Here is a 26,684-nt window from a genome sequence, read left to right as displayed (position 1 = left end):
TTTGCTAAATAACTGACCTATCTGTTTTCTTTCCTTTTAGTCTAGTGGGATCTTCATCATGGTCTCCTGGATCACATGTTATGCTAAATGGGGCATGTTTTGTTCATGATTTTGGGATTCTATCAATGATGACTACACTAAAGTGATCAATGTTGTCTTCTTTTTGTTAAATGATGAGTGTTATGTTTGGACCAAAATTTCATCTCTATTGCTAGAAGTCAAATTTGATATTAAAATATGGTAGTTGCACATTAGTTATGCTATTTTTGATTGAACATCATATCGGTTAGTGTAGTTATGAATTAAGTGGTGCACCCCCAATCATTTTGCTCTAGCTATGCCGCTGACCAGCAATACACGAATACCCAAGAAACATAATCACATGCTGTCACTTAATGTTGACATAAGTCAACTTTTTTCTTCTTAGAAGTGAATTGGTAAAAATGTGTTACACAAACGTTCCCCCTGGATTCAAGTAAGCAGCAACACCTCTACTGATTCAAGTAAGCAGCAACACCGTGGGACATCTCATCAGACATATAGTGGGCAGTGAGCCACGCACTCACCATGGGGGTGGGAAAGCAACTGTCCGTGCGCTCTTGAAGGCCTCAGCGGTGGGAGTGCAGGCATGGAGGAGGAGGGGCATGGCCGGCGTCGTGGACGAGGAACGAGGGCATGGACGTCACGATGCTCTGGCTTAGGGCGGTGGATGGCGTGGGGCGGTGCTCTGGCGTGGGGTGGTGCTTCAACGGCGCAGGGGGAGGGCTTGGCGCAGGGTTGAAATGAATTTGGATAATTTCAACCCGTGCCTCTTTTATACCAGTAGCTCATCACTGCCGGTTCTAATTGTAAACCGACAGTGATGGGGTACATCACTGCCGGGTCATTCCCCAAATCGGCAGTGATGTGGTGTAGCAGTTAGGTGTTAAGTAGGATAACTTTTTGTTTTGTTGCGAACTTCTCCTAATGGCCCAACGGTTAAGACCCCTCAACTTAGCCCCCGAGATCCATGTTCGAGTCCTAGGTGGCCCAAATTTTTTGTTCTATTTTATAAATTATTAATTTACTTCAGGAAATAGCTCATCACTGCCAGTTTTGATTGTAAGCCGACAGTGATGGGGTACATCACTGTCGGGTCATTCCCCAAACCAGCAATGATGTGGTGCATTAGTTAGGTGTTAAGTAGGATAACTTTTAGTTTTCTTTCGAACTCCTCCTACTGGCGCAACGGTTAAGACACCTCAACTTAGCCCTCGAGACTCGTGTTCGAGTTCCAGGTGACCCAATTTTTTTTGTTCTATTTTATAATTTATTAAGCGGCCTAAAGGTCAAAAGGAAAAAATAAATAACCCTTGGCACACATCCTATACTAGCGCAACAGTTAAGTCTCTGAACTCTGCAGCCCGAGACCCAAGCTCAAACCCGAGGGCTGGCATAATTTTTTTTAATTTTTTATATATCACTGCCGGTTTTCAAAATAAACCGACAGTGATAACCAATATCACTATCGGTTTATTCTCATCAATGCTGGGTTTTTAAAACCGACAGTGATGTTTATATATATATATTAAAAAATTTCTTTTATATACTGAATAAATAGAAGCATATGTATTTCTATGTCAAAATGGTTTGAAATTTTTTTGGCAAGCTTGTACACCCAAATTAAGACCCCACACAAGATCTTAGGTTTTTCTGATCAGTTTTTTTTATTTATTATATTTTTCTATGTGCTGAATGAGACAAAAGAGGGTGAATTTTATCTTGGACCTAATAGATTTTTTCATTCACCTCCATAAAATTCTTATCCCTATGGCACATTAGAGCCTATGTAAAAGTTTGGCACCATTCCAGATCTTTTTGTGGGTAGACTCAGTTCAACCTATAATTAATCGGTGTCGTCGCGCTAAAATTCAATTAAACCTCAGAAAGTAGCAAATCATCTTCAGAAAATCCCAAACTAGGTGTTTCCTTCACACGTGGCATATGCAAGCCTAAGAAAAATTTTAACACCAATACGACACCGGAATGCGTATGAACCACAGAAATCTTGATAACCTATGTATATAGTCATGGTACGATAAAAGGGCACATGTACCTCTGTGAAGCATGTATACTCCGCCTATGTCAAAATGGCTTGAATTTTTTTTGGTAAGCATATACACCCAAATTAAGACCCCACATAGGATCTTAGGTTTTTCTGATCAGTTTTTTTATTTATTATATTTTTCTCTATGCAGAATGAGACAAAAGAGGGTGAATTTCATTTTAGACCCAATAGATTTTTTTCATCTATCTCCACAAAATTATTATTCCTAGGGCACATTAGAGCCTATGTAAAAGTTTGGCACCATTTTGGATCTTTTCATGGGTAGACTCAGTTCAACCTATAATTAAACGGTGTCGTCGCGCGGAAATTCAATTAAACCTCAGAAAATAGCAAACCATGTCCGGAAAATCCCAAACTTGGTGTTTCCTTCACACGTGGCATGTGCAAGCCTAAGAAAAAGTTTGAGACAAATACAACACCGGAGTGCCTATGAACCATAGAAACCTTGATAATCTATGTGTATAGTCATGGTTCGATGAAAAGACACATGTACCTCTATGAAGCATGTATACTCCGCCTATATTGAAATGGCTTGAAATTTTTTTTGGCAAGCATGTACACCCAAATTAAGACTCCACATAGGATCTGAGGTTTTTCTGATTAGTTTTTTTATTATATTTTTCTCTATGCCGAATGAGACAAAAGAGAGTGAATTTCATCTTGGACCCAATAGAATTTGTCATCCACCTCTACAAAATTCTTATCCCTAGGGCACATTAGAGCCTATGTAAAAGTTTGGCACCATTACATATTTTTTCGTGGGTAGACTCAGTTCAACCTATAATTAAACGGTGTCGTCGCACGGAAATTCAATTAAACCTCAGAAAGTAGCAAACCATCTCCGGAAAATCCCAAACTAGGTGTTTCCTTCACACGTGGCACATGGAAGCCTAAGAAAAAGTTTGAGATGAATACGACACCAGAATGTATATTTCTAGTTGCCTAACAAATATTACACGAATTACATGCATGATAATAATTAAACACACAAAGCCGTACAAATTAAAATTAGAATCCAATTAAACTACGACCTTGAAAACAACCTAATAAACATTAATTACTATTGGAATCACTGTCGGGTTTGATCGGGCCACGCACACTAACATGCCTCTATAGCCATATATGGTAATTGATGTCACAGATTATGTATCCGCTTATATCGATGAAGTCCAATGCCCGTATGAGTGCACTCTCTTGTGCCTCACAATACCGAAAGAATGGTCGGCCATAGATGTAACCTACTGAACGACCACTGCCCTTATTAGTAATCCTTATATAGTACTAGCGTCCTTCTACAGTGAGCTGGCCGAGGTTACCATTGCAGAAATCCTAATCGTACTCCGTAGCTTGGTCTAGAACAGCCCACAAGCCACATGTAGCATAGGTAAGGTCCTGGAGCGCAATCTACATGCGGAGAAAAAGGATTCATCCCATCTATGCTCAAAGCAAACCAAAGGTGCCTTACCTCTCCATCGATATCCTTATAGAACATAGTATTGATAGTCCTCCAGTCATGCCCATCAGCGGGGTGCCTCATCATTATATCTTTCTTATGGTCTTCGCCATGCCAACGCAATAGCTTGGCTGACTTTATCACTGCCGGGTCATTCCCCAAATCGGCAGTGATGTGGTGTAGCAGTTAGGTGTTAAGTAGGATAACTTTTTGTTTTGTTGCGAACTTCTCCTAATGGCCCAACGGTTAAGACCCCTCAACTTAGCCCCCGAGATCCATGTTCGAGTCCTAGGTGGCCCAAATTTTTTGTTCTATTTTATAAATTATTAATTTACTTCAGGAAATAGCTCATCACTGCCAGTTTTGATTGTAAGCCGACAGTGATGGGGTACATCACTGTCGGGTCATTCCCCAAACCAGCAATGATGTGGTGCATTAGTTAGGTGTTAAGTAGGATAACTTTTAGTTTTCTTTCGAACTCCTCCTACTGGCGCAACGGTTAAGACACCTCAACTTAGCCCTCGAGACTCGTGTTCGAGTTCCAGGTGACCCAATTTTTTTTGTTCTATTTTATAATTTATTAAGCGGCCTAAAGGTCAAAAGGAAAAAATAAATAACCCTTGGCACACATCCTATACTAGCGCAACAGTTAAGTCTCTGAACTCTGCAGCCCGAGACCCAAGCTCAAACCCGAGGGCTGGCATAATTTTTTTTAATTTTTTATATATCACTGCCGGTTTTCAAAATAAACCGACAGTGATAACCAATATCACTATCGGTTTATTCTCATCAATGCTGGGTTTTTAAAACCGACAGTGATGTTTATATATATATATTAAAAAATTTCTTTTATATACTGAATAAATAGAAGCATATGTATTTCTATGTCAAAATGGTTTGAAATTTTTTTGGCAAGCTTGTACACCCAAATTAAGACCCCACACAAGATCTTAGGTTTTTCTGATCAGTTTTTTTTATTTATTATATTTTTCTATGTGCTGAATGAGACAAAAGAGGGTGAATTTTATCTTGGACCTAATAGATTTTTTCATTCACCTCCATAAAATTCTTATCCCTATGGCACATTAGAGCCTATGTAAAAGTTTGGCACCATTCCAGATCTTTTTGTGGGTAGACTCAGTTCAACCTATAATTAATCGGTGTCGTCGCGCTAAAATTCAATTAAACCTCAGAAAGTAGCAAATCATCTTCAGAAAATCCCAAACTAGGTGTTTCCTTCACACGTGGCATATGCAAGCCTAAGAAAAATTTTAACACCAATACGACACCGGAATGCGTATGAACCACAGAAATCTTGATAACCTATGTATATAGTCATGGTACGATAAAAGGGCACATGTACCTCTGTGAAGCATGTATACTCCGCCTATGTCAAAATGGCTTGAATTTTTTTTGGTAAGCATATACACCCAAATTAAGACCCCACATAGGATCTTAGGTTTTTCTGATCAGTTTTTTTATTTATTATATTTTTCTCTATGCAGAATGAGACAAAAGAGGGTGAATTTCATTTTAGACCCAATAGATTTTTTTCATCTATCTCCACAAAATTATTATTCCTAGGGCACATTAGAGCCTATGTAAAAGTTTGGCACCATTTTGGATCTTTTCATGGGTAGACTCAGTTCAACCTATAATTAAACGGTGTCGTCGCGCGGAAATTCAATTAAACCTCAGAAAATAGCAAACCATGTCCGGAAAATCCCAAACTTGGTGTTTCCTTCACACGTGGCATGTGCAAGCCTAAGAAAAAGTTTGAGACAAATACAACACCGGAGTGCCTATGAACCATAGAAACCTTGATAATCTATGTGTATAGTCATGGTTCGATGAAAAGACACATGTACCTCTATGAAGCATGTATACTCCGCCTATATTGAAATGGCTTGAAATTTTTTTTGGCAAGCATGTACACCCAAATTAAGACTCCACATAGGATCTGAGGTTTTTCTGATTAGTTTTTTTATTATATTTTTCTCTATGCCGAATGAGACAAAAGAGAGTGAATTTCATCTTGGACCCAATAGAATTTGTCATCCACCTCTACAAAATTCTTATCCCTAGGGCACATTAGAGCCTATGTAAAAGTTTGGCACCATTACATATTTTTTCGTGGGTAGACTCAGTTCAACCTATAATTAAACGGTGTCGTCGCACGGAAATTCAATTAAACCTCAGAAAGTAGCAAACCATCTCCGGAAAATCCCAAACTAGGTGTTTCCTTCACACGTGGCACATGGAAGCCTAAGAAAAAGTTTGAGATGAATACGACACCAGAATGTATATTTCTAGTTGCCTAACAAATATTACACGAATTACATGCATGATAATAATTAAACACACAAAGCCGTACAAATTAAAATTAGAATCCAATTAAACTACGACCTTGAAAACAACCTAATAAACATTAATTACTATTGGAATCACTGTCGGGTTTGATCGGGCCACGCACACTAACATGCCTCTATAGCCATATATGGTAATTGATGTCACAGATTATGTATCCGCTTATATCGATGAAGTCCAATGCCCGTATGAGTGCACTCTCTTGTGCCTCACAATACCGAAAGAATGGTCGGCCATAGATGTAACCTACTGAACGACCACTGCCCTTATTAGTAATCCTTATATAGTACTAGCGTCCTTCTACAGTGAGCTGGCCGAGGTTACCATTGCAGAAATCCTAATCGTACTCCGTAGCTTGGTCTAGAACAGCCCACAAGCCACATGTAGCATAGGTAAGGTCCTGGAGCGCAATCTACATGCGGAGAAAAAGGATTCATCCCATCTATGCTCAAAGCAAACCAAAGGTGCCTTACCTCTCCATCGATATCCTTATAGAACATAGTATTGATAGTCCTCCAGTCATGCCCATCAGCGGGGTGCCTCATCATTATATCTTTCTTATGGTCTTCGCCATGCCAACGCAATAGCTTGGCTGACTTTGCACATGCAAACAACCTATGCACCTGGGGTGCTATAGGGAAATACCAAATGACCTTTATGGGACCTCCTCTGGTCTTGGTACCCTCATCTAATGGCCCTTCCTTATATCGTGGAGCTTCACACTTGGGGCACTTGTCCAAGTCTTTGTATTTTTCTCCATGGTACAATATGCAATCATTGGAACACGCGTGGATTTTTTCAACCTCGAGGCCGATGGGGTAGATCATTTGCTTGGCCAAGTATGTCTTTTTTGGCAACTTGTTTTTTTCTGGGAGCATTTTCCTTATTATACCTAACAACTAATCGAAGCCTTTATCGCTCAATCTGTTTATCGATTTGAACTCTAAAAGCATGATATCGGCTTCTAGTTTGCTCATTGGACAATTCCTATACAATAGTGTTTTGCTATCTTGTCTCATTTTCTCTAGCTTTCTCAATTGTCTTTCACTAAGACATCCGGTCTCTACATTACGTAGCAGCTGAGAAATGCCATCGTTATCCTTGGTGTCATCAGCTAGCGTGTTCCTAAACACATTATTAACTGTGGCCATAGGTTCCATATTGACACCGGGTTCCTCGTCAGCATCATGGATGGCTATTTTAGGCATGTCCACATCATCATCATTTTCCTATAGAACATTCACACCAACCTCACCATGCATAGTCCATATCATATAGTTTGGCATGAACCCCCTGGTAATCAAGTGCGATCATATAGACTCAACTTAATGAAAGTTCCTATGATTCTTGCAATCTTTGCATGGGCAGAAGACAGGGTTCCCATTCCTAGCATGGGCTTTGGCATCGGTAATAAACTGGCTGACGCCATGCATGTACCACTTGTTCGTTCGGGACAGATGCATCCACTCTCGATCCATCTCTACACAAAAAAAATACTGAGATAGTAATTACAAAGAATTAATAAGAAATTGAGCTTTATGAAAAACAATTGTAGCTCGAAAGTACCATTTTTGGAAAACATTATTGTACACTAATTATTGAAAAATTGAAATTGGTAGCCCCAGCCCTGTAAATTGAAAATCATAGTAGAAAACAATTATTGTGCAATAATGAAGAACATCTATTCTACTCTACTTCTAAGAACTAATTATAGCATCACATACTAACAATGATGATCTTGACCACCATGGAATAATTAGCTAGGAATTTAAATGTGTTCATAGACACCAACCGTTTGGATGATGGATTCACCACAATTTGAGCCTTGCATAAATGTCCAATTGGAAAAGTGCTCTCTAGAATGGAGAAAGAACTAGAATGAGAATCAAGCAATGTAGCCATCAAAACGAAGCTAATTAAGCAACAAAATCAAAGGAGTGGATGTTTGTTACTAACCTTAAAGCAAAAAGATCAAGCCATTCTTCAAAATCCAAGCACTAGCTTCATGGTGAAGAGCAGCCGCAACAATGGAGAGAAGGGTCCAAACGCACACCTCTATTCTCAGGATGGAAGAGAGGAGGAAGGAGAGGACGGCTGCAACCTTTTTGTGTTGTAGGCTTATCACCGTCGGTTCTTGGCTAGAACCAACAGTGATAGAGCCCAATCACTGTCGGCTATTGGCTTAAACCGGTAGTGATGAGTGGCTGCCAAAACACTATCGGTTCAAGCCACAAACCGGTAGTGATGTGGTCCTTCATTGCCAATTTTAGCCCAGCCCCAATCATTTTTTTCATTTTAAAGCTCATAACCGGTAGTGAAGGTACATCACTGTCAGTTGTCACAAATCCGATAGTGATGAGGCCGGCAGTGATGTCCAAATCTAGCATAGTGTTCCAAAGATCACCAACCTACAAGTTGACCTTCAGTCCGTCATGAGGAATGACCAATTGATATAGTTGATCTTGGTGAGTATGGGCTATGACACGTAGAGAACCTCTAATCTCTTGAACCACCCGGTGAGCCGAAGTCATTGCCCACACTCCTAGGCCATGTAATAACGACTCTGATGCTAATTGTCAATCAACTTCGATAATTAACATCGTTCACCAGCTTTAGCAAGTGGACAAACGTAACTAAAACAAACCACAACTGTCTGACACTAGTACTTGGTTACACCAAAATATCACTTAACAGAAAATTGGGAGCTTTCACCTTTGCCAACAAGAGAAGACCGATGGTTGATTAAGACTTTCAACAACAAAACCAATGCCAATGAGAGTCCAAACCAACACAAGATGTGTTACGAATGTACCCACAATGATGAACAATTCCTTTTCGATAATGATACCAGTGCGAGTGTCCGTCCCATCCGGGTGGACCCACACAGGAACGACTTGACTGAGGCCATGACCCCCCACTCCCATCCACCCCATGACCCCCTGCGCCCACTTGCTCGGTCCACTCGCTCGCTCTTCCCCCGCTCTCCGCACCCACTCGTTGTCACGCCAGCGTAGGTCGCTGTCGTCATTCCCTCCCTCCCTCCATGACCTCCATGCTGCACGCCGTTCTACGAGCCACCCTAGGATAGACGCTGTGCCCGCGTAGGTCGCTGCCGCCGCTGCTCCCTCCCTCCCTCCGTGACCTCCATGCGACCCCCACTAGAGACGAGGGTGATGGTGGCGACTCTAGCGAGATAGGTCTGGATCTGAGCCCTCCTCCTCCATCTAGTCCACTGGATCTAAGCGCTCCTCCTCCTCCTCCTCTTCTGGATCTGAGCCTCCACCTCCTCCTCCTCCTCCTCTAGATCTGAGGGACGAGGCGATGGCTAGGGTTCTGGCGAGCTCTGTTGCAGTAGTCTAGTTTTGCTATTGCAACAAGTAATATTTCTTTGTTGCATTAGTCTCTTTTTTGTTTCTCATGTTGCATCTTGCATTGCAGTAGCCTTGTTCTGATGTTGTAATAAGTAATATTTCTTTGTTGCATTAGTCTTTTTTTCCAGATGTTGCTTTCTCGCATTGCGCTTTGTTCTGTTGTTGCAGTAGCTTTGTTTTGATGTTGCAACAAGTAATATTTCTTTGTTACATTAGTCTCTTTTTTCTAATCTTGTATCTCGCATTGCAATTGTTTTGTTCTGTTGTTGCAGTTGCCTTGTTCTAATGTTGTAGTAGACTTGTTATGATGTTGCAAACAAGTAATACTTCTGATGTTTGCATCCCACATTCTCCATGTTGCAAGGTGATAGAGCACGGTGGGGATGGGGTGATGAGGACATGACACCCATGCATACGACCATGTTTGGCGCATGGTATGGAGGGGTAGGAGGCCAGCAAGGGTGTCCAAGTCAAGAGAAGGCCCGAGGCTAATTCGGTTCGAGTCCCCGAGGTGCAGGCCTAAAGCAACTCAAGTTCGAGCCCGTCTCAAAGTCTAGGAGCAGCACGTACTAAAAACGACGCCCAGGTCGTATACGGTGTCGGTTTTGGGCGTTCTTTATATGGATGGAAAGATAATTTCATGGAGCTTCCAATGGAACTGGTCCCACCATAAAATTCAATGGGAGTCAACGGGAATAATCAAAACAAGTGGACGTCCAACAGAATGATTTCGAGTCTGCCTCGGCCTCTAGGACCAGTCTGCCTTAAACTAGTCACCCAGGACGCATCCGGACTCCGTTTTTGACGATCCATATATGGATGGAAAGCTAATTTGATAAGGAAGCCAATCCAAGTTGTTGCACATCAAAAGCTCTTCGGAATCAACAGGAATCGTCCAAACAAGTCAGCATGCAGAATCTGCCAGGGTGCTGCGACACCGTCTTTTGGTCCGTTGGACCGTGTATCGTGTTTGGGCCCATTAGGGGGCGCATCCAGGGTAGGCGATGACCCTAAGACCTTTATAATCATATGCCGCCACCATTATTAGGTTTTGGTTTTTGCTTAGATTATTCTGTCAAGAACAGTTTCGCCGTTCATCGGTTTGTGAGACCCCAACTTCGTGAGATTAATCATTCATCTGCAATTTGGTTGTGTTCTTTCTTGTTCTTGCTTGTGTTCTTCGTTGCGCAGGCAGGGATTAGACTTCTTGGTGAGGTCAACCTGGTCTATGACTTGATGATAACCAGAGGAGTTATGGTGCTAAGATTGCAGGGTTCGATCTTTCGATCTGAAGCCGGATCGGTGTGTCATTCTCCGCCACAACGATAGTTACCTCTACTTAATGTCAACCTGGGCGTCGTTTTTAGTATGTGCTGCTCCTAGACTTTGAGATGGGCTCGAACTTGAGTTGCTTTGGGCCTCTGCCTCGGGGACTCGAACCGAATTAGCCTTGGGCCTCCTTCTTGACTTGGACACCCTTGCTGGCCTCCTACCCCTCCATACCATGTGCCAAACATGCTCCTAGATTCTGAAACGGGCTCGAACTTGAGTTGCTTTGGGCCTCCGCCTCGGGGACTCGAACCGAATTAGCCTTGGGCCTCCTTCTTGACTTGGACACCCTTGCTGGCCTCCTACCCCTCCATACCATGTGCCAAACATGGTCGTATGCATGGGTGTCATGTCCTCATCATGATAGTTTATTTGGAAGGCCTAAGTTTTAAATCTCCAAGAGTATCACGATAGTTCATTTGTTTTAGTGCATGCCTTGGTCATTTTTCTACAACACGTTCTGGTGTTGTCTGCGCCATTAGAACTGGTCTAGCTTGCTTTGTTTTTTTCAAGCCATTAAAAAAGAAAAGAAAAGTCAGCGTGTTATAGAAGGAAGAGGTTTCTTCTAAGTTTTCCTTGATCGGCGCCAAAGAACTTGCTGCTGCTGTGGATGTGCCTAGCTCTATCGCTCTAGTTTTTTGTCACAGCAAGTTGTATCTTGAAATATTATTTTGCGGCACATTCTGATTAAAGGAAAAAGGCAAAAGGCAGAAGGTGCAAAAAAAAGAAAAGAAAAGAAAAGAAAAAGGCGCACCAAAAAAGAGAGAAAAGAAGAAGAAGAAAAAAGAGCAAGAAAAAAAAGAAAGTGAAAAAAAACAATTTAGAAGTGCTTGCACCCTTTGAATCTTTGTGCCAAGCTCTACTGTTGCTTTCTTGAACTAGGTCCGGGATGAGTTTAGGCCGACAACATAGACTAGCTTGAGACTACTTTTCAATCTTGCAATTTCTGAATTAAATTATTGCTATTCCTTGCTACCATATTTTAAGCCTCCCAAGCTCCACATATATACTTCAGATTAGTACAGAAAAAGGCCCTTGCAATCTCGGTACCACTGCCTCACACAGGTATCACAAACCAGCCGCTGGTCGTACTGCCCATTGCTTGCGTTGGTAAGAACTTTGTAAGAGCTTGGTAAGACGCTTCCACTTGCTGTGAAAAGTGACACCACTGCAACCACGTAGTCATTTGATAGGGATAATACTTTTGTGTTGTCTTTTGTTATCTTCTAACAATGACAGGTTGTTTATATCCACCGACTTATGATGGTATAGGTGCTGATGCGTACATGGAGTGGGAAATTTCCATAGATAACATATTTGCTACTCGCTTTATGTGTCCAAGGAGGAAGGTAAAAAATGCAGCTAGTGTTTTGCGACATTCTGCTTTATCTTGGTGGGAGTCTTTAGATCCTTCTGATAAACCTCAAACTTGGAATGATATGAAACTCTTTATGCGGGAAACCTTTGTTAATCCACCTTCTATTTTGACTTCATATGCTAAGGTGCACCATTTAGAGGAAGAGTCTGTTGTTATTCCTCTTGCTATGACTAACCTTCTACAGGATACTATCCATAAGCGAGAGGATGACATGGAAGAAAATGAGGAGCTCACAACCTCATATGCAAATTCAGAACCATCACTTCACAATGCACCTATTACTCCTGCTGAGAACATAGGTAATGCCCATGGTGCAGGTGAGAATTGTTTTAATGTACTAAATTTTTCCACAAACCATGCGATCATAGAGCAATTGTTAGTGGAAACCTCTCTTAATTTATCTCTGTCCCATGATAATTTGCTTGAAGTTCCTTGTGATAAAGATGAATTGGTTGATGATGCTTCAGTCTTACATATTTTGGAACCAGTCACTTGTGCTAAAAATAAACATGTTATTCATATTGCTACTAAAACTGATGAGTTCAAACTGTTGACTTCTTTACATACTTTGGGTTACATTGAATTTGATGTTTTGTGTAACCTAGATTGTTTGGAGGAGAGCCTTTTTAAATATGCTAATTTGCCTTGGTTTTCTAAACACACATATCATGTTATTGGCAGATATAACAATAAGGGACAATATATGATACATCGAGTATACATTCGTAATAATATGAATTCTCCTTTTGTTGTATAAGATTATAATCATTTAGAGGACAGCCATAATAATACAAACATTTTCTCATATTCCTCAAAGAAACAAGTTCACTTCCAAGAAGGGGAGCATTGCTGGTTGCTACCTATGTCTGCTCGACCATCTATTCCTGTATTGTCTTTGGTTAGTTCTAATCTTTTACAGGATAATGTTGACATACATCGTGTGCATTCGGATCATGGAGTCTACATGCTTGCTAAAATTTTTATGCGAGATGACATGCTAGAAACTTGGAAACATGGTCATGTTCTTTCTCACAATTATTTTAGTTTTCTTTGTCCTCGCAACCCCGTTCTCCTTTATGTTGTGCAGGATCAGTTTCAAGCACAATCGACGCCGAGGACGGCTTTTCATCAAGAAGGGGAGGATGATGAGGACATGACACCCATGCATACGACCATGTTTGGCGCATGGTATGGAGGGGTAGGAGGCCAGCAAGGGTGTCCAAGTCAAGAAAGAGGCCCGAGGCTAATTCGGTTCGAGTCCCGAGGTGGAGGCCCAAAGCAACTCAAGTTCGAGCCCGTCTTGGAGTCTAGGAGCAGCACATACTAAAAACGACGCCCAAATCGCATACGGTGTCTGTTTTGGGCGTTCTTTATATGGATGGAAAGATAATTTCATGGAGATTCCAATGGAACTGGTCCCACCTTAAAATTCAATGGGAGTCAACAGGAATCATCAAAATAAGTGGACATCCAATAGAATGGTTTCGAGTCTGCCTCGGCCTTCAGGACCAGTCTACCTTAAATTGGTCACCCAGGATGCATCTAGACTCTGTTTTCGACGATCCACATATGGATGGAAAGCTAATTTGATAAGGAAGCCAATCCAAGTTGTTTCATGTCAAAAGCTCTTTGGAATCAATAGGAATCATTGAAATAAGTCAGCATCTAGAATCTGCCAGGGTGCTACGACACCGTCTTTTGGTCCGTTGGACCGTGTATCGTGTTTGGGCCCATTAGGGGGCGCGTCTAGGGTAGGCAACGACCCTAAGACCTTTATAATCATACGTTGCTGCCGTCATTAGGTTTTGGGTTTTGCTTAGATTATTCTGTCAAGAACAGTTTCGCCATTCATCAGTTTGTGAGATCCTAACTTCGTGAGATTAATCATTCATCTGCAATTTGGTTGTGTTCTTTCTTGTTCTTGCTTGTGTTCTTCATTGCACAGGCAGGGATTAGCCTTCTTGGTGAGGTCAACCTAGTCTGTGACTTGGTTGATAACCAGAGGAGCTGTGGTGCTAAGATTGCAGGGTTTGATCTTTCGATCTGAAGCCGGATCGGTGTGTCATTCTCCGCCACAACGATAGTTACCTCTACATGGTGAAAGATTAGGATCCCCATTTCCATTATGGGGCATGGAGGGAAATGGACGTGTAGGGGATGGTGGCATGGCGGGGGATGGCAATGCGATGAGGTACGGTGGCGCAACGGTGGATAAGCCGCATGTGGGGGCGCGCTCGTTTTCATATGCGGGGGTGCGCTCGTTCTAGTCACATCAGATAGATGATCCCATGGGGAGCAGCGGGAGTATGAGCCGCGGTCGGGATCAAAACATTTTGTGGACTAGGTGCATCCGGACACGCCCCTATAGCTGGGCGTCTAGGCGTTAGTTGCGTCGTTCCTTTTTGGCTTCTGTTTCAGCTTCGTATAAGCCTTGGCAGATGAATTGGATGAAATAGTTGGACCCACTCCAACAAAACCTTATGTCGGCTTATTATGATGGGTGACAACTGTTGGCATGCCAAATCATGGGCAATGTGTTGGGAAAAAATGGATGGAGGTAGTCCTCACAGAGCTAAATGGGCACCCATCATGGATTTGTAATACATGTACATGCTCATACATCCAACACATGAAAGGGATATAATTTTTTTCTAATTATTCTTAATTTTAAGCAACCAATTCATTTGCTGGATGCATGTGCATGGGTACATGTCACAAATCCACGATATGTGGCTATAATTGCTCATGAGAACTGTCTCCAACGCATTTTCCCTGAAGTGCCTACGTGCCTGCATGTGGATTAGGGCGTGCAAACCGCCATGGTAGGGCGTGCAGATGTTCCATGCAGAAGACAAATTACAGAGTGCAACAATTGCAACTTTCTAGGAGCACAAGAGTAGATTCATGACAACTAAGCACTAGATATTGGTTGTCTAACAATAATGATACGACATGGGCATCCGTCCGTGACCCACATCGGGACGCGGCTCCCACACCTATACATGACTGATGTGGTAGAACCGCCTAATCTAATACCTCCTAGGAGTACTTGTCTTACATTAGACACTAAGTACTCAAGAGAGGACACTAAACTACACAGTTCCATCGAGCACACCCTAAAGGAGAACTCAAAAATCCACATTTTTCCATCAGGATCATAAATGAGAGAATAAAGCTTACAACATTCTTAAGTCATTTCTTACATCACTTTATTATAGTAGTAGAATATTACCTCAATTGTTTATAACAGCAGAATATAACAATGTTATCAAAGTTACAGAGGAAGCAAAGATTAATTTAATGATATGGTAGAGCATTAACATAGTGGATATTTTTATACAAGAGATGCTAGCAGATTTTACATCTTTTCTTATAAAAAACCTTTAGTGAGGGTTATAAATAAACACTACGGTCGTAGCATGAAAGGAATCCTCTCTGAGCCCACCAGGAGGTTTCCACATACAAGGGTCAGCTCTATGTATCCTCCGATCACCTGCAACAGAGGGAATAAAACCCTGACTACTCGATTATACTCAGCAAGACTTACCCGATAGAAGGAAAGTAAAAGACTACAAAGATATGCAAGGCTTATTTTGGCTTATGGGTTATTGCATCTACGGAAGTATTACTAAATGTGCATTCTTATATTAAATTTTATTAGCAGTCATTATTAGTTAATTGACTATCCATTTTATGTAAGCTCCTATGCTACTTACAAGTAGGTGGTGAGCAATCAGAACCATTTTACCATCTTTTATATTCTAGTTCTTACTACGGTGCTAGACCATAGCCAAGTCGTACCATCTCACAAAACGACGATTCGTGAATTAATATCTCCCAGCTGGGTACCTCGAAACACACGCCCCATTTGTACCCAGGAATAAACAAGACCAACCCATTCCACTCCTATCACGAGGTCCAGGTCCCCGTCCAAACTTGGACTCCAAGCCCCAACACTTGAGACCCGGTCTTAGTATGGTGCTTAGACCTCCACCTTTTCCTGCCTCCAATCAGTCGGTCCAAAAAGAGCCAAAACCCACGATAAGGGCGTAACGAGCCTTCCCACTCCCATAAGCAAGTATGTGCTCAGGATAATAAGTCTATCACCTGACTACCATCCACAGCAATGGACAATCCTTAATCGACATGAGCAGGGAAAATAGTGTAACCAAGCTAAGCCCCATTGGCCGTGGAACACAACCTATTACACCCATCAATACCCATATCATATCCCTATCTTGTCTCCATTCTTCCTTTCATCATTTTATTATGAGAGTAGTAGTAATAATCACCTATTATGAGTAACGATAGGTTACTCGCGCTATGGAAAACCTAAGCATAGCAACTACTCAAACCTGTACTAGTAGGACTCATAGGACATGTATATTTATGCAGATGGTTTTCATAAAATTCCTGTAACATAAATGCACATAACATATATAAATAGTGATTGTCCAAAAATAAGAGGTTATGCATCGAGGCTTGCCTGGGCAAGATATAACCAAGGATTAGCATTCCCCTAGTGACACGATCATAAAGGCACCATCTTTTCTGCTACTTTAGTCGAGTCCATGATCCATCGTTGCTCCTATTATGATATACGTGGATGCAACATAAAGACGCAATTAATCAACGGTAACCGCAACTCTTAAAAATACGATTACGCTCTACAAGCTAACAAGCTAGCTTTAATGACTCACATACTAGTCTATGTATCCACATCATCAAGTAAGGCTTCACCTCTGAAAAAATGTTTTAGCTCTAAAATCCCAAGGTATTTTGGCATTTTATTGATTAGACATATTTTCAAACTAGGGCTCATTTAGCTACCTTAGCAAACTAATTATTATGGAGCTACAAAAATTATAGTGAGCACCTAATAATGTGAGGTATTTGCTTTGAAAGTTTTAGAGCCAACACTATCACCAATTTATCACGACAATTCCTACAAGTTTATATCATACAATATTAAGCATCTCAAATTAATTAGATAACTCTAGAAAATATTATAAAACTATGTGAACAAAATATACTAGCAGATAGATCATGATTTTAGGAACCTAACAAAATTGGTTTCATAATTTTTGGTTAACTATATAAATTTATATTGAATTTACAAGTTTACCTTAGAAACAAAATTAGAAAATGCTTTAGAAAACAAAAAGGGCTGGTGGCAAGCATTCGACCTAGTAGACTAGACGGCCCAGCGCGGGCGCGGTTGCCGCGCATGTCGCGATGTCCCAACATGGACCAAGGCCAGGAGGCTTGCGCGCGACAGCGGCTTTGCAGAAAAGCCCTCGTGCTTTTAGATAATAACATGACTACTATACGCACTATTTCTACCATCAGTAATCTTGCAACTATACCCTCGGAAATTTTCACCTTTACCATAGGGAGGTCCCTAGGGATCCCCTCGCGCGTTGGTCGACGGCATAAGGCGGTTACGCCGGGCAACCTAGGCGTGCTACGATGGAAGTAAGGGGCCGGCCATCATCTATAGCTAAACGTGCAAGGATGGGTGGCGGTTAGGAACTCAGAGGCGCACTATCATGGGCTACAGCGACGAGTGGCCATCCATGGTGGTGGTGCAACTGTTCCGGTGACCTAAGGTTCTCTCTTGGTGGTAGGGATAGCGGGTAAGCACTAGTAGCTCATCAGAATTAGTGCTATGGTGATGGTTGAGGCGGAGGAGTGCCGAGGTGGCCTAGTCATGTGTGAGCCACTAGGGCGGCGGTGCTCCGGGATGGACACCCATGTGTCACCACATCTCTGGTAAGCGCCCTGGCCAAATGGCGTGAGCACCAAATAGAGGAGGTCAAGGCGAGCTCATAGATACAAACAATTGAACTAGTTGGGACCTTACCCCAATTTCACTGACACGGCGGCGCACCTGGCCGACAGCGAGAAAAACTAGAAATTGGCCACCAGTAGTGCTCGGTTGCACTAAGGTGAGGGTCGGGCTGCTAGCTGGCTTTCCTATCTAACTACTAGAACGGTGAATTGAGGTGTGGTGTCCTGAACCGCACGTATTTGTTGTGCGAAGCGGGCGATTCTATTGGCAACAAAGGCAGGCGGGGGCAGCAGCTCTTCAAGGCTATGCCTGCTTTGGTCAAGGCTGCGTTAATGAATCAAGGTGTTCGTACAGGAAAGACTCAGAGAGAGAGCGTCATGAAGTGTCATGATGGGACTGCATGGCCATGGCAGGACATGGGCGGCGGCAGTGAAGCAGCAATCGCGTGTGGGATCGTCTCACAGGGCCGGTGCAACAAGACAACGCGAGGAGGGCAGTGACACCGCAACACGGGCATTTGCCCTATTTGCTTGGCTTATAAGCCGTACTTTTTCAGCCAACGAACACTATTTTGCTTTCACAACAAATCAGCTAACAGTACTTTCAGCCATGGCTTATCAGCCAAGTGAACAGGGCAATTAGTGCAACATGACTACGAAGGCAGGCAGTGGCTCAGCGAGTAGGTGATTTGAGCTGTGGAAAGAGTGCCAAATTGGCAAGATGAAGGCCGCCATGACATCGGCTTGACCCTGTGCACGGCCTGGTCGGCAGTGCCCATGCGACAAAGACAGTGCCATCGGATAGGGCCAGGTAGCGACGTAGGATTGCAGAGAGCGTGGATGCGATGATGACACAATGGCACTGACAGCAAGGACAAGCCCACACGCATGATGGCGAGGAGGGCAGCAGCCGCACCATAGCATGAGGTTGGACGAGCGGTAGCGGGGGCAGTAGCGCGATGGCCAGCAGCTATAGGGTGATGACAGTGGCCCGCTAGAGCCGGCCACGGCCAACTTATGGCCAGATAGGCCGACCGGGTCAGCATCGCACCGAGTGGAACATGGCTAGCCGTGTGATGCCGAGTGGCCACACGAGGTGACCGTGCGCCCGAGCCAAGCATATGACGTGCATGAATTTTAAAGCGTGTCTAAAAACTATCCTAACATAGTTGAAGCTAATCAACCTCGATCATGCTAACGAGGGCACATCAGTCTACCATAAGGAGCAAAAACATGGCATTGACCTATAGCTAGATTTTCTAGAATTAATTCGCCAGCATGGCATTGTCACACTATTTTCAAACTTAAAATTTCTTTCAAGTCTTGAGCTGAATTTGACTTCAAGTTCCATTTCCAAGCCATTAGAAATACTAGCTAGTCATATTATTTTTCTATAGCAAGAGTTGTATTGTCATCTACAAAGTTTGTATTTCAAACCTTATTTAGGTGTCAAACACATGTTCTATAATACTTTTGCTCAATAAAAATTGGTTTTCCACCCTACTTGACATAACATAAGTTATCAAATAAATTTCAATTTAACATTCTTAATGGTCATTTTAGGCTACAAGAAATTTATCAACACCTTCTATCACATGCATTACTACATAAACATGATGCTCATGACATGATTTAGTAGTTTGTTAGGGCATAACACCGAGGGTGTTACAATCGAGCCGCATCTCCTAAAAACAAAAAAATCCCCACTCTTCATCCTCTCATCCGAAGCGATCGGTTGACCCCGAGCCCCAAGGCCACGACGCAAGATTCTGCCTCCGACTTCGAGCGCGAGCACTGCCGCCCCGAGCGCCAAAGCCGAGCTGCTCGAGAGGCACCCTGTCGGCCACTGCCCCATGCCCCTCCTAGGCCAGGCATAGGTCACCGAGTCGGGCTGCGTGTGTGGCTGAGCCACAACGTGGCCGCTCATCTACCAGCCACCTTCCCCCATCGCGCGCCCATCTCTTGCTGCGCCATGCCCTTCCTCCCACCGGGCCACACCCCATCGTCGGCCGCGCCCCATCCCCTGTGAGCGGACGACGCTGACTACTGCTGAGCAAGTACATAGTGATGCTGGAGTACCAACAGTGGGGCTATGCCGACGGGCATGAGCTTGGGCCATGATGAAAGGTCCTAATGGCTAGAGTGGGGTGAATAGCCTATTAAAAATTTCTACAACAACACTAAGACAAATGATTAGTCAATAAGATGGCAAAGCAAATTTTGCGCTAGCACTATACGTGGGGTTGCAAGACACCTACCCAATTATATTTTCTATGATCTCTAGTATATCACAACAAAGCTATGTCACTAATGTACACTTAGGTGATCAACCTAGTGAGAGTAATACAATTAAATGATACACTATCAAGTCTTAACTACCACTAGCTCTATCCAAGTGAATGTATAATGCAATACAAGAGAGTGGTAGAGAGGTATACCGCCATGGCAAATGACCAATAAGTGAATACCAATGAATACCAAGGAGACAATCAAGACACAATGATTTTTCCTCCAAGGTTCACTTGCTTGTCGGCAAGCTAGTCCCCGTTATGGCGATTCACTCACTTTGAGGTTTACGCGCTAATTGGCATCACACGCCAAACCCTCAATTGGGTGCTGTACAACCAACACAATATGAGGAACACACAAGCCACGAGCAATTTACTAGAGTACCTTTTGGCTCTCCACCGGGGAAAGGTCAAGAACCCCTCACAATCACCACGATCGGAGCCGAAGATAATCACCATCCTCTGCTCGACGATCTTTACTGCTCCATACCGTCTAGGTGGAGGCAACCACCAAGAGTAACAAGCCAAACCCATAGCGAAACACGAATACCAAGTGCCTCTAGATGCAAACACTCAAGCAATGCACTTGGATTCTCTCCCAATCTCACAAAGATGATGAATCAATGATGGAGATGAGTGGAAGGGCTTTGGCTAAGCTCACAAGGTTGCTATGTCAATGCAAATGGCCAAGAGAGTGAGTTAGAGCCGGCCAAACGATATTTATAGACACCCCCAAACAATAGAGCCGTTGGCTTAATTATTGGGCTGACTACGGGACGACCGAATGCGCAGGTCATGTGCATCGGACGCGTTCGGTGTGGCGTTCGGTCGATGCGGCCAATCGTAGTCTGACCGCCATGTGTTCCTTTCAAATTGTTTAGCCATTAGCGCCCAACGGCTATCTCTGTGCACAGTAAAACTACGTGATCGGATGCGCTATTACAAAATGACCGGCCGCGAGAGACGCAGCGTTCGATCGAGTTTAGAGAGCTGAAAACCCAGCGTCCGATCAATTATTGCACTGAAAACCTAGGACTTCCTGGTTTAGACCGGACGTGTCCGGTCGCTCTCTGCAATCCTGCTTCGGGCTATATCACTTTGACCTGACGCTGAACAGTAACTCGTCAGCGTTCGGTCACTCCACTGTGCCCGAGTCTGGTCACCTTGGCAACTCTACCCACGTCAGGACAGAATACCGGACGTGTCCAGTATCGATATCGGAGGCGTCCGGTCATGTCAAGAACACTGTCACTGAGACAGTACCGGACGCGTTCGGTACGCATGTCGGACGTGTCCGGTCACCCCGTGACCAGCGCAATCAACTTCTTTTCAACTCTATCTTCTTTACCCTTGCTCAAATGTGCCAACCACCAAGTATATCACATTGTGCACATGTGTTAGCATATTTTCATAAATGTTTTCAAGGGTGTTAGCACTCCACTAGATCCTAAATGTATATGCAATGAGTTAGAGCATCTAGTGGCACTTTGATAACCATATTTCGATACGAGTTTTACCCCTCTTAATAGTACGGCCATTAATCCTAAATGTGATCACACTCACTAAGTGTCTCGACCACCAAAACGAAAAAGCTCCTATCAAGTTTCACCTTTGCCTTGAGCTTTTTGTTTTTTTTCTCTTTCTTCTTTTTCATGTCCAAGCATTTGATCATCACCATGCCATCACCATCATCATGATTTTCACCATTGCTTCATCACTTGGAGTAATGCTACCTATCTCATAATTACTTTGATAAACTAGGTTAGCACTTAGGGTTTCATCAATTCACCAAAATCAAACTAGAGCTTTCACACGAGCATGCACGGGAGACCCACAGGAGCAGCGTCAGGCCACACTAATGGGCGCGAGCGCGAGGAGCGACGTCCTACTGACCCGAGGTTGCTGCATACCGCAGTTCCCCACCAGGTAGGTCGTGGTTGCCGTCGATGTCATATTTCAAATGCTTCAGGCGTTTCATACTTATGTTTCAAGTGTTTCATCTGGAGGTTGCAAAAATATATCTGAGATGTTGCATATGTTGCAATGACAACATACATATGTTGTAAGCCTATGTTTCAAGTGTTTCAGACGTATGTTGTTCATCTAGATGTTGTATATGTTGTTATGGCTATACACACATATTTCAAGTGTATGTTTTCGAGTGTTTCGGATGTTTGAGACTTATGTTGTAAGTGTTTTATCTAAATATTGCAAAAGTAGATCTGAATGTTGCATATGTTGCTATGGCAATACATGCATGTTTCAAGCGCATGTTTTATGTGTTTCATATATTTTGGACGTATGTTGCAAACGTTTCATTTGGATGTTTCAAAAGTAGATCTCAAGGGGAGAGCACGTGTTGCAATTACGTGGTGCTGCTGTTGCGTGGGTCACCGCGCTGCCTGGTGCTGCGTGCATGCGGACGCATGACCATACCGCCTGCTGCTGTGTGTGTGCATGCGGGCGTGGGTCACTATGTTTCAAAAGTATGTTGCTATTGCTGCTGCGTGGGTCAATGTGCCGCTTGTTGGTGTTGCGTGCATGCCACCTGCTGCTGTGTGTGCATGCGGGCGCGTGAAAATGGAGCAGGCTTGAGTGGTCCCTGCGGCGTGGGCGACCGAGCTGTTTTCCCTGCAGGCGCGTGACAAAGGAGGCTCGAGAGCTGCATCCAGACGTCCGGGCGCTAGCCTTTACCTATATCTAAATACATAGTAAAGATGATATATTTAGAAAAGTAAGAATAATCTATATCATAAGTCATGACAGGAAAAAAAAAACTAACAATTTTTTGCACAATGGCTACTCACGCGCACACAAATAGTCGTCCCTCCATTTCTCTGCTAGGCAAACTAGCTAGTTGACTGGTTGCAAGGCGGAAGCTTCCATTGAAGTCTTTGAAAAATACAAAGAAATTTAAGTATCTTTGGAGGGAAGAATATAACTTTTCGCTTTTCAGCAACTAGGAACCGCCGTGCTAGATTGTTCAGCAGAGAGTTCCAATGCAGCCTTGCTTTTAGGGCGATAACAAGATTAGAACTTCCGTCACTTCCTTAAGAAAGAGAGAAATTAAGAAACGGGGCAGAAGAAATTTCAACAATGAAAGCATGAAGGAACAATAAAATCATTTATAAATTAGTCAGCAGTTGATGAAAACGTGGAAAGAAAATGATAAGATCCTGATAGCATAGGGCAGCTGGAATCAAAAGTGTTTAGTCGAGTTTTGGAACCAGAATTCTTCTCCGTCACACAATTCACCAGACAGATTTCTTTTTTTTTTCTTTTTTTTTTGTCCCATATCAGTTTTACATCTTTCATACCAGAAGTGTTTAGATAGTTTTGGACTGGCTGGCCATCGCATCAACAAGGACAAATATTGGGTGAACCCATGCTACAATAATGTTTCCGCAGCATACTCCATGGAAACTCAACCACAGATGCATATAAGTTGTTTCAAACACCTTCGTGCTCAAAAGGTACACAATCTACTCATCAGGTAGGTTTTCAGATCAGGAGGATCGAGAGACGGGAGTCATACAGGCCGGAACTAGCTGTATCTTTCATCTTTCCCCAAAGGTCCACGCAACTTACATGAACGGGGCATTATTAAGCCTAAACCAACATTCCAGTTACATCTCGACGATGCTTCAATCTTTGACGATGGCTCGCAAGATTTTCACTTCATGGATAGGCCTGAAACAAACAAAGGTAAGAAAGTTCAGCGGACATAAACAGGGATCGGATTCAGACATCATAGACCAAAACAGGAGGTTTTCACTATCAGACCAAAAAAGGGGGAAACATGGTATTCCAGAAAACAGGGATATAGTTTGCCTACTATATAGAGTAGTGTCTAATCATCATGCATCATACAATACATCCGATGCAACTTCCTAATCAATAGTTGTAAGGGTGCAATGCAGGCATATCTTCTTCTTTAGTAAGAAATCAATTGTGCCATAGTGCTCATTCAAATACAAAGGCAAAAACAAACACATATCAAGAAACTTGTCATGCACAGTTGCACACTATATGCTGCGACCTGCGATGCACCTATGCCAATGCCCTAAGTAAAACCTTCTCTTCAGTAGAGATCAGATACAAAGTTTACCTGTCATTTTTGTCAGTCTGCACACTACCAAGGCGCTTAACTATTTCCATTCCTCTGCATACCCTCCCAAAAATTGTATGTTTCCCTGGAACATTACATCATGTTAATTGTATGAAACTGCAAGCATAGTAAATGAAGAAAAGTTCATCACAAATGCTATTTATCTATCCACCAATTCAGATTTGACAACTGACATTTCAAGAGGGAAGAACTCCTAACGTTGAATATATCAGATGAAAAAAGTAGCGGGAAGTAAAAAGAACAGTTATGTAGTCATCATGATCTCTAAACTGTTTGTATTAGCACCGATGACTTATGTCTTTCAAAACTTTTAAAATTAATTAACTCAGTTTTAGTCAACATTGCTTCTCTATAGTTTATCAGCTTTCTTTATGGTCCCATTCTATTAGAAAGGACCAAAATAGTTGAATGTCTTTTTTTTTTTACAGTTCATATTCGCACACCACCAAAAAAATATATACTTAATCAGTTAGTTGGCATGTTTTTCAGCACACAAGTGAAAAGGTTGACACAGGTCAAAGAAATCAGACAAGAAAAAAGCAGACGCGTATCCTTACCATCAAGTGACTGACAAGGCGCAAGAGTAATGAAGAACTGGCTTCCATTCGTATTTGGACCAGCGTTCGCCATGGACAGAATTCCAGCCCCAGTGTGCTTCAACTCTGACTTTATCTCATCCTCAAACTTTGCTCTGCAAAGAAAGCAACAGCAGCAAGAGCACCAATTTTAGACAGGATCACAAGTTCACAACTAAAAAGAAAGAATAGCAGACAGTTTCATCTTACAGCTAGCCCTAAAAAAGAAACATCTTACCAGCCATCTAACAAATTAGCTTTTGACCAAACTAGCAGCCAAAAACACAGTAGTATTAGTTAATCTTTCCCAACACAACGTATGCTAATGCTCCACTGCTGTTGTAAGATAGCATTCACTCAACTAATGTGACATGCAATCGTTAATCGAAAACTAACACACATAGATAGCACGGCAAAAATCAGTGGGATATGGCCACTGAAATGTTGTACAAAAAGAGTAACTAATCCTTCCCAACAGTATGCTTTATACTCCATCGAATACTGGGTATACACATCTATTGTTGCTGCAGGCTAGCATTCAAAATCAACTATGGAAACAACATAGTCGTTGATTCAAGAATAAATAAGGGGAGTGAACAGACTGCTCACCCATATATGGACTCGCCACCTCTGCCGGTTCCAGTAGGATCCCCACCTTGCACAATGAAATCCTAAGAAGGCACAAGAACAGCACCCACTCAATAAGTAACCAAGATCAGACAACACAAGCAAGAAGAAACTCAGGAGATACCTTGATGATGCGGTGGAAGATGACGTTGTCGTAGTAGCCGCGGCGCGCGAGCTCGACGAAGTTCCGGCAAGTCTTGGGCGCGTGCTTGTAGTACATCTACGGATCGAGTAGGACCATCAGCATCAATCATGAAGTAGAAGCGAAGGGCCCAGCGCAAAGGGAGAGGTGGAAAGAGAGGGGATGCAGCCGAGGGGAGAGAGGGGAGGTACCTCAACAGTGACTGCGCCCATGGAGGTCTCGAGAGTGACCTCCGGCGTTCCGCCGTCGGTGCTACCCCACATGCTGGGCAAGGGCCCGGGCACGGCAAGGTGGGCGGCGGCGGCGGCGGGTGGAAAGCGGAGACGGGAGATGAGAAGCGAGGCGGGGTTCGTCTAGAAGGCAGAGGAGTACAGGGGGGCTTTGGAGATATTTTGCGGACATTACAGAAACAACCCTGAAATTGTGTGTTCTTATATCCGCCCCTTCCCGTTTTCTAATATCTAGTCCGTCCATTCCAAACTACAAGTTGTTTCAAATTTGATTAGAATTATGGAAAAATGCATAAACATCATGTGTCTATTTGGTAGAGTTTCACTCCCTAATTCTTAGCTCTAGCTCCTTGATTCTCTAATGGAGTGTGTCGTATTGTTTTGCTCCGGGAATATCCAGCAACGTGATCGCGTAGACAGAATCGGATGGTAGCACACGAGACATAGAGATTTATACTAGTTCAGGCCGTGGTACACGCTAATCGCTACTCCAGTGGTATGGCTGCTCTTGTATTCGTATGCTCAATTACAGGTGTTGTTGCTCCTAGCTACGAGTAGATTGGAATGACGAAGGTTGGATCCCATGCCCGTGGTCCCTACCCTCCTTTATATAAACAGGAGAGGTAGGGTTACAAAGAGGACGATCGGGTTAACAGATTATGTTCCTAGTTTGTTACAATGGATTGATCCTAGCTATCGTCCGGATACATCCGTCTCGGCTTGTCTTGATCTCGACGTTAGTCGACCGCGTCAGCCCTTATGGGCCTTCTCCTTGACGGTTGTCGAGCCAATAGCGTAGTGGTAATCAGATATATGGGCGGTGCAGGTACCCCTAGCCTATATCTCTGACAGTAGCCCCCGTATGACTTAATGATAAGCTAGCATGTAACTTAAAGTT

General features: G+C 43.0%; 1 protein-coding gene and 1 long non-coding RNA gene across 2 annotated transcripts; both read right to left on the bottom strand.

The window, feature by feature from the left end:
* Positions 1-7,345: 7,345 nt before the first annotated feature.
* On the bottom strand, positions 7,346-8,002 carry LOC136501775 (uncharacterized). Its single transcript, XR_010770372.1, has 3 exons — positions 7,884-8,002; positions 7,720-7,783; positions 7,346-7,407 (listed from the first exon to the last, which is right to left on the bottom strand). It is a non-coding gene; the product is annotated as an uncharacterized lncRNA (long non-coding RNA).
* A 15,500-nt stretch (positions 8,003-23,502) lies between these two features.
* LOC136501382 (peptidyl-prolyl cis-trans isomerase CYP18-2-like) lies at positions 23,503-25,933 on the bottom strand. The gene is made up of 6 exons (XM_066496895.1): positions 25,748-25,933; positions 25,539-25,634; positions 25,397-25,458; positions 24,770-24,903; positions 24,192-24,276; positions 23,503-23,773 (listed from the first exon to the last, which is right to left on the bottom strand). The coding sequence occupies exons 1-6, from the start codon at positions 25,817-25,819 to the stop codon at positions 23,728-23,730; spliced, it is 495 nt and encodes a 164-aa protein (XP_066352992.1). The 5' UTR covers positions 25,820-25,933; the 3' UTR covers positions 23,503-23,727.
* Between the last annotated feature and the right edge of the window lie 751 nt (positions 25,934-26,684).

This window comes from Miscanthus floridulus, chromosome 13 (genome assembly GCF_019320115.1).
Source record: "Miscanthus floridulus cultivar M001 chromosome 13, ASM1932011v1, whole genome shotgun sequence".
NCBI classification, from domain to species: Eukaryota; Viridiplantae; Streptophyta; class Magnoliopsida; order Poales; family Poaceae; genus Miscanthus; species Miscanthus floridulus.
The sequence above is the reverse complement of the archived record's forward strand: the minus strand, read 5'-3'. Positions and strand labels throughout refer to the sequence as shown.